The 9,609-nt window shown below is 39.7% G+C and overlaps 1 protein-coding gene across 3 annotated transcripts in view; it reads right to left on the bottom strand.

Moving 5' to 3' along the window:
- The window catches only part of adgrd1 (adhesion G protein-coupled receptor D1), a 130,703-nt gene that overhangs the window by 26,713 nt on the left and 94,381 nt on the right, over window positions 1–9,609 (bottom strand). For all 3 annotated transcript variants that reach the window (XM_056463332.1, XM_056463331.1, XM_056463330.1), the window contains 3 exons: window positions 4,833–4,936; window positions 4,529–4,640; window positions 810–963 (listed from right to left, as the gene is read on the bottom strand). In XM_056463332.1, coding sequence (XP_056319307.1) covers window positions 810–963; window positions 4,529–4,640; window positions 4,833–4,936 — 370 coding nt within the window. The remainder of the gene's footprint in view (window positions 1–809; window positions 964–4,528; window positions 4,641–4,832; window positions 4,937–9,609) is intronic.

Raw genomic sequence — 9,609 nt, forward strand, 5'->3', positions numbered from 1 at the left:
ATTTCATTCTCCACAATTAGGGCTCTATTTTGACGATCCATGCGCAAAGTGCAAAGCGCAGGGCGCAAAAGCAATTAGGGCCTGTTGGAATCCACTTTTGCTAATTTAAGGACGGGAAAATCCGTAATATATCCAAATACACATGCTATGCCCCATATGGTCTAAAACCTGACAGATGGGCAAATCTAAGCTTGTTTTTAAAAACAAATATTAATATGCATATAATAAATAATACTACTAATAATAATAACATTATACAAAAGCAAATTGTTATGAATAAACTGAAAAAGCCCCCCGAGATAAAGAAGGCATAAAAGTTTGGTTTTTATATTTATGTAGGCTAGAAAAAAATATGTTTTGTAATATTTTAATCCTTTATATTTATATCTTATAGGCTATATATTCTTATTATATCCTATAAATATCCTTAATATTTAAATTATTTTTCATTTGTAAAGATATTTGCGTATTGCTGTATTAAGCAATGTGTAAGCCAGGCGCACAACAAAAGCGATCTGCGCTGGACAATAGTCCAGCTTTGATCGGATCTATTTGAACCTTCTATTTAAGTTCCTCAAAATAGCAACGCGCCAGCAATGCGCCTTAACATGCCACCTTTTTAAGACCAGAACGCCTATGGGCGCACATATGAGTGCAAATGTATTTGCTATTTAAACAGCGTGGCGCAAAACGACTCTTGTGCCAAGCTGAAACTAGCAAACAACTATTGCGTCGCGCCTTGCGCCGCATTGCGCTGGGTGCACGATAGGGCCCATAGTGTTAAAAAAAACTTAAAATATTGAACTCACCCCATCCGATGGCATAGTAATAAAAGTGTTTGCTGCCCTCTGAGCCAAACACTTTAATCACCATACTGTAGAGATGCAGCCCTTCCACCAGCATCCAGGAAAACGCGCACAGGAAGAAGAAATGCAGCAACACGGCCATAATCTTACATGGGAGCTGAAATAAAGAGGACATTATCATTCACTGTGGCCTTTGAGGACAAGCGTCTAGACTGAATTCAACTCCGAGAAAACCGATCTGTTTTGTAAATCTCTGCTAATGTAATAGATGTTGTTCAAATAAATGCGACTGACAGCATCACTGAGCTCAATGAGTTCATACCATCTCAGCGGTGACATTACCAAGGCAAGAGTTCAGCCAAGTCCTCAAACAGAGGAAGCACAATCAAATTAACCAAGTATCAAATGAATCTGCCCGTAATGCTGGAGGCATGTTAGGAGATTAGCAGAGTCATCGGCTCATTCCACCTTATTGGATTTCTTTATGTAATGACAACATGCTGTTTCTGTTACTGATAATGATGCGATAATCACCATAGACAACAAAACAACTCTACACTGAGATGCTGGCGTCATCTGAACATTTAATTATCAGTTTAATCACCATCCAACAAAGCTGTGAAGTACTGTATGTGTGGAAAATTTTATGAGAATATATTCTGAAGCACAGTATAAAAGCTTTAAATGATATATTTGCAAATAAATTATGATTTGAAAATTGAAAACACACAGATAAATAGTTATTTGAGAAACCCTATACAGCAAAATCATCTAAGTAACATTTACTCAGGTCAGAGAGTATTTGGTCCCCCTTTAAATAAGGGCAAACAGGTTGGTAATAAGTAAAGCTGCTGTTTGTGGAGTTGATTAATGATCCTCTGCTGAGATTTTGAGAGATTCAATGTATTATATTTCAGCTGATTTCCTCAAGGCTATGACTCAAGTCAGTTGTAGTTTTGCGTTTCTCTTCTGTGTTTATAGTTATTAATAGCAGGTGTTCATCATCCGTGCTCAATCATCACCTAATTAATCCTTTCATTGACTCATTAACTTGAGTAACTTTAACTCAATTTAAGCTGCGGTCACACTGGGCTTTTCCTCCCATAGACTTCCATTCATATGCACGCGAATGCATCAGACCGGAAACGCAAGGTCATGCGTCAAGTTTCGCAGGTTGCTGCGGTGCAAAGTTCAAGCTTGGTGAGCTCTGACCTGCGAAATCGCATCACTTGACTGCGTGAGACCAATCGAGTATCAAAACATGACCTCTCTGGACAGAAATGTAAAACATGGAGCAATCGCTCGCTTTTTTTAATGTCTAATCATTTTGTTTAATCCTGCCCCCTTTCGCAGCACCGTACGACAGAATTTCACACACACAAAGCCCAGTGTGACCGTAGCTTTAGAGAGGGACCAAATACTATCTAAACTGAATCAATTTCACTTGGAGGATTTTGCTGTGTATCCAATTTTTCTTTTTCAGTTTTCACTGCCTGCAATATGATGAGCTTTTGTAAAGTGACTAAAACTCACTGACGACAGGTTGTCCAGATGAAGACCAAAGGAATGAGCCCCTCATCAAGAACAAGAGAAGTTGGACATTACAGATCTGTGATGTCTAGAGTATTACAATGTCAATAAATCATTCAAGTACCCTGCAAAAACGGCAACTTAATGAGGACTTGAAGACATGATGGCAACCCTCTGAGGACTTTGAGGGCAACACAAAATCTTAGGCAAGACACAAATACATTCATTCATTTCATTATTTTTCTTCAGTTATCAATGGTCGCCGCAGCAGAATTAACCGACAACTATTCCAGCATATATTTTATGCAGCGTATGTCCTTCCAGCTGCAACAAAGTTCTGGGAAACACCTATACACACTCACATTCACACACACACAGACTACGGCCAATTTAGTTCATCCAATTTACCTTTCAAGAGTTCCCACTTAGATATGCTTGGCGTATAAAGCAGGTTTGGCATGCTGTCCCGGGAGAGAACCCTGAGCTCGGAGATATTTGGCCCAGGGCTCCCCCCGGTCAATAAGCATATCAGGAGATCTGAGATCAGGTAGGTCTCGAGAGCTCCCCCTTTAGAAACGGGAGGAAAAGGAGGAGATGGGGTGGAAGGGGGGATTCTTCCAAACGAAGATAGAAACAGTAGGGAGAAAATTATCCATTTATAGTAGACTAGGATCACTCTGATTGGATTATTACTGATTACAGATGAGTGGCCAGACGTGCTCAATCATATCACGTGCTCCTCTCGAAATTAGTTTATGAAACTTCACATAGCGAATGTCTTTGAGCTGTGGGGGAAACCAAAACACACGGAGAAAACCCATGCGAACACAGGAGAACATGCAAACTCCACACAGAAATGCCAACTGGCCCAGTCGGGACTCGAACCTGTGACCTTCTTGCTTTGCCCCAACACAAATACACTTAATTGAAAATGTATCACACACATAGACTTCACCTTTTCAGAATTGAGACTATATTCTGTATAACTGCAGGTTGACTATGTTTATATACTGTCCACTCTATACGCAGTACCTTAACTTTTCAGATTTTGACTAAAGTAATAATGTGCACCTCTTATAAAACTGCTTTGGAATGATAATTATTGTGAAAAGCGCTATACAAATGAACTTGAACTGAATTGAAAAATAAAATGCTGGTGATTTTTGAAAGACAAATATACCAATGGAGAGGATAATGCAGAGAATCTAAATGGACAATTGCTTGAAGCGTTGAAAAAAGTAAAGATCTGTCTCAAAACAGATGGCCTGACTCAACTAACACAGAAATGTGCAGAGATCCAAGCACACAAATCCACATACAGTATGACTGGATTGATGTGTGATTCATGAACCATTGCTGTCTATAGAGGACGAGGGAGCTCTCAGATTTCATCTAAAATATCTTGATTTTGACTTGTGTTCTGAAGATGGACGAAGGTCTCGGGGGTTTAGAAAGACATGAGGGTGAGTAATTATTAACAGCATTTAAAATTTTGGGTGAAACTGACACTGATATTTTTAACTGTGGAAACCATGAAATATGTGTCCGTGGCTGCATTTTGTGTGCAAAATGAACATTACAGGTCAGTATGACACCACCAACAACTTTTGTTCCTTTTCTTATCTCTGTATGGACAGCTTTTCCAGTGCGATCAGTTTGCTCAGTAGCTTAACTCGTACCGCATCAAATGGGTTTCCTGTCAGTCCAGAAAATGACTGTTGCAGAAACCAGGTAAAACAAACCAAAACAAAATAAAAATAAAAAAGCAGCGTGAAATCGTGGTAAAAGCATGCAGCTGTGACAGCTTTTCTCTTCTATGTGTGTATTTTGAAACACTATCAGTTGGGTTTATGGAAGGGGCGGGCGAGTCAGTCGATAGCAAGCAAATGCCACATACGAGACAATGTGGCCCAGTAGCATGTTTAGAGATTCGCAAGAATGCACAGCAGCTTTAATTGATTGACAAGAAATGGAACGTATGAGTAAACGTGGCCCAGAAATGTATTTGAGACTGTCAAAAATGTACACAGCAGCCTCTAGTGGATTTGCGAAAACAAAATCTGCAATCAGACCTAGCCTCAGTTCCCCAAAATGCAGCTCTAGGTAACTAAACTGTTATCCAATGAATATAAATATGCATGCATATAGATGGAATTGAAATTGTCAGAATACATATTATTACAATTACTCACCGTGCCATGAGTAAAGCGGAAACTGATGAGGAGAAGTATCTGAGCGACTAATATAGCAAATGCCAAGTTTGCATGAATATGGTAGCGCTGGTTTCGGATGGTGCTCACAGACCTGAATGTACATGGGGAAAGAAAATAAGAACTTGATATATGGTGGATATAAAAGCTACAAAAAAGTGTGTGTGTGTGTGAATGAAACAGGTTATCATATTAAATAAATCAAATATGAACTGAGAATTTTAAATATTTAAATAAATAATTTCTTATATTCCTATATGTTCATAAAGCAATGCGGGGTACTCACGACAGAACGGCAAAGGTGACCAGTGTAATAGCCAGGCAGAAAATCGAGATGGAGCAGCCAATGTAGCTAATCGTGGACAGCGCCATCCGGTGGGCCTCTGAGAGCTGTGGAGGACACAAACATGATGATGATGAGTTTTATTTGGCGTAGTGTACAGTACAATAATGAAGATCCCAGATGTTACTGCAAATAAGGAAGACTGAACACCACAGCAGCAAGCCACTGATTGTGAAGTCAAAGGTTAAAGAAGACCATCTGTACTCGGATTGACAATCACATAATGTTAAATGACTCGAAAGTTTCAACATTATTTCATCAGAACAAACCTGCATGTGGTTGACAATCAGTCAAATCCTTTCTTGGAACAAGATGCTTTTCTTAGAGAGCACTAACTGTTCACAGAAATGTAAATCAACAGTTGAAAAAGAACGGTTGAACAGTATCTATCTATCTATCTATCTATCTATCTATCTATCTATCTATCTATCTATCTATCTATCTATCTATCTATCTATCTATCTATCTATCTATCTATCTATCTATCTATCTATCTATCTATCTATCTATCTATCTATCTATCTATCTATCTATCTATCTATCTATCTATCTATCTATCTATCTATCTATCTATCTATCTATCTATCTATCTATCTATCTATCTATCTATCACTCACCGGCCACTTTATTAGGTACAACTTACTAGTACCGGGTTTGAGCTCCTTTTGCCTTTAGAACTGCCTTAATCCTTCGTGGCATAGATTCAACAAGGTACTGGAAATAATCCTGAGATTTTAGTCCATATTAACATGATAGCATCAAGCAGTTGCTGCAGATTTGTCAGATGCACATCAGTGATGTGAATCTTCTGTTCCACCACATCCCAAACATGCTCTATTGGATTGAAATCTGGTCACTGTGGAGGCCTTTTGAGTACAGTGAACTCATTGTCATGTTCAAGAAACCAGTCTGAGATGATTCACGCTTTATGACATGGTGCATTTTCTTGCTGAAAGTAGCCATCAGAAGATGAGTACACTGTGATCATAAAGGGATGGACATGGTAAGCAACAATACTCAGGTAGGCTGTGGTGTTGACAAGATGCCAATTGGTATCGATTGGCTCAATTGAACCCAAAGTGTGACAAGAAAATATCCCCCACACCATTACACCACCACCACCAGCCTGAATCGTTGATACAAGGCAGGATGAATCTATGCTTTCATGTTGTTGATGCCAGATTATGACCTTATCATCTGAATGTCACAGCAGAAATTGAGACTCATCAGACCAGCCAACATTTTTCCAATCTTCTATTGTCCAATTTTGGTGAGCCTTTGTGAGTTGTAGCCTCAGTTTCCTGTTCTTAGCTGACAGGAGTGGCACCCGGTGTGGTCTTCTGCTGCTGTAGCCCATTCACCTCAAGGTTGGGTTGCGTCCTCGGTTGTAACGAGTGGTTATTTGAGTTACTGTTGCCTTTTTATTAGCTCGAACCAGTTTGGCCATTCTCCTCTGACCTCTGACATAATCGAGGCATTTGCGCCCACAGAACTGCTGCTCACTGGATATTTTCTCTTTTTTGGACCATTCTCTGTAAACCCTAGAGATGGTTGTGCGTGAAAATTTTAGATCAGCAGTTTCTGAAATACTTTGACCAGCCTGTTTGACAGCAACAACCATGCCACATTTAAAGTAACTTAAATCACCTTTATATATAGATTTTATAAATGTGCTTTGGAACTATCTACTGATTAAAGAGTCTAAAAATAGTTCTTTAAATATTTCTTGAGCATATTTTTGAGAGATCATGTGACACTGAAGAGCTTAGCAAGAATAAATCACATTCTGTAGCATACTAAAATATGAAATATTTATTTATTAAATTGTAATAATAGCTCACAGTTTCAAAGGTTTGTAACTGCATTTTTTAATCATACAAATGCAGCAACATTCTGTGGGAGAAACAGGAGCTGCCAGGACTTGAACCAGCAACTTCTTAAGGTGCGTTTTTTGCTGGCATATTGGAAACGCAGCCTAGCAAGCGTTTTCAGTTACTTCATATGGAAGTTCAGTGTAAATGGTCATGCAGTGCATTATGGAACTGAAAGCAGCACGGAGAAAGTGTTCAGAGCAGTCGGCATAAGAACATTTCACATGCCTCAAAGCAGTGGAGTACACATTTGACGCTGCAGTGGAAATGCACCATGCTTACTGTGAAGCAACAGTGCTAACCATTGAGCCATGGTGCTGCCATAACAAGTCCAAATATAACAATTTTACATTTAGACTTGTTTTTTTAGGTAAGCACTGTGGTGTGAGCAAATCATACAAAAACATAAGAAAGTGATCAGATAGAGTCATAAGAATTAACCACTGATCCTACAAAAACTTCCCATATTGTGTCTGTTTGATATGTTTTCCATTACTGGTTTTAAATCAAAAGGTTGTTTCCAACAAAAGTTGTCCACCTTAAAGTAAATAAAGACCCAAACTACCACTGTTTTCTGTCACAAAACCCCTAGAGGTGGAAAGGTCTTCCTGAACCCATCTGTTGGTAAATAGCGAGCAAGATTTCCTCATGAACATTCGTCAGGATATAGAGCAGCATTGTTATAACTCCACTGACGCAGTGCCAGTAATTGGTAGCCAGTGTTGCGTCCGCACGTCGGCCCCATCGGCAGTTGTTTTCCCCCCATAATTCTATTTCCATGCGTGGGTTCGATCGTACATTAACTCCGCTTCCTGCCTTGTGATTATCGCAGGCCCAGAATATCGAGGATCTGCAGAGCAGGGGAGAAAGCACGATTTCCTCCAGGCTTGAAGCATTGAGGTGAGCCGCTAATTGAGGCCCAGGCAGATGCGGGCATTAGCATCAAAGCTCCAGAGGAGATGATTACATGACTGAGCGAGGACAGATTTTCTCAACAAACACAAGCAGATGATAGACGCGGAAGAGCCAAGCTGCACCTGGGTGCTTCGGTTTGGCTTGAACACCACCGGAGGACGAATCTCCAATCAGCCTTTGTGTGAAGCAGTATGTCTTCGATCTTCACAAACACACTTCACTACTTAGCGAGCGCTTCTTGCTGACAGGATCTTTAGCCTGACTTAAATTCACTCTTTAGCTCTCTTTAAATAAATCAACAGGACAAGGGTTACCAAAATATCAAGCTGTGCCTGTCGTTCCACATTTCAAAGGCAGATGTTATTTAGAGGCTCTCCCTGACAGATGACAGTCGATCTGTCCGCCTAAACGTGCTCACAGTTCTCGACCCACTCAGCCTCTGACTAGCGGCCTCCCTTGGGACACTCTCACACACGGCGACGGCTTTCCAATGGACTAGAAACACAATCCTGCACGTCACCCCTGGAGAAGTGTCTCAACTGTGTCCAAACTGTCTTCTCTCCTAAAGCTATGCTGCTGATTTACAGAGAGTCTCGGCCAATCAAAACCTCAAGCCCTGCATGCTGCTGGCTTGCTGCACACCAGAAACACAGTTAGCATCGCATTCATCGCGGCGCCTTGGTGTTTTCGGAGATTCCTGCTGGGAAATGGCCTACATGCTCAATCAAGGAATCTTGAGAAATTCAACTTCAGGGTTCGATGGTGATTTATACAATATGTGCATATTTTTTCAAACTCTAATGCTTTGGTAGGATTAAGCTCTTCAGATTTGTTTGTGAGTTATTAGGGGCTTTATTAGCGGCTTTATAGCAACTCTTAAGATTATCACAGCAGACATGTGGTCTCAGAGAGGATACAAAGAAAGATTTTGATATGCGTCCATTTCTTTAAGTATATATTTTCATGTTTCAGGTTCTTTTGACAACATTAAAAGTATTTTTGGTGAGGTGATTAGAATTTATGTTATTATCTGATATTCATTGTTTAATATTTTTGGAGTAGCCTAACAATTTTGTTCATTTATTTTTCAATTGTTTCAAATTTCTTTACTTTTTTGAACATTCATTCATTCATTTATTCATTCATTCAATCCCAATTTCCTTTTTTATCAAGGGCCACCACAGCGGAATGAACCGCCAACTATTCCAGCATTTGTTTTATATAGCAAATGCCCTTTCAGCCACAACCCAGTACTAAACCTTACCTTTTTTGAAGATGTAATTGATTTAGTAATGTTTTACTTCTGTTTGTTGATTTTCACTGTGTTTGTCATTTAATACTTTCTGAAATTAGGTGATGGTTTTATAGTGTATACTTGAATGACATATTAGTGTGGTTCAAGTTGTCTGATGGAGAGCCTGTGTGCTCGAAACATTTTAATTTAAAGCCTTTTAATAAAGGTGGTGTGAAGAGACCCCTTCATATAATTGTAAAGAACTTTGGGTGTATGGCAATACAAAATAAATGCACTTTATACTGTACACTTATTGGCCACTTTATTAGCTACACCTGTCCAACTGATCGTTAATGCTAGTTTCTAAACAGCCAATCACATGGTCACAACTAGACATGGTCAAAACGATCTACTGCAGTTCAAACCAAGCATCAGAATGGGGAAGAAAGGTGATTTAAGTGACTTTGAACGTGGTATGGCTGTTGGTGCCAGACGGGTTGGTCTGGGTATTTCAGAAACTGCTGATCTACTGGGATTTTCACACACAACCATCTCTAGGGTTTACTGAGAATGGTCAGAAAAAAGAAAACATCCAGTGAGCGCCTAGTTCTGTGGGCACAAATGCTTTGTGATGCCAGAGGTCGAGGGAGAATGGCAAGATTGATTCGAGCAGATAGAAAGGCAACAATAACTCAAATAA

Source organism: Danio aesculapii, chromosome 8 (assembly GCF_903798145.1).
Source record: "Danio aesculapii chromosome 8, fDanAes4.1, whole genome shotgun sequence".
In the NCBI taxonomy this organism is placed as follows: domain Eukaryota; kingdom Metazoa; phylum Chordata; class Actinopteri; order Cypriniformes; family Danionidae; genus Danio; species Danio aesculapii.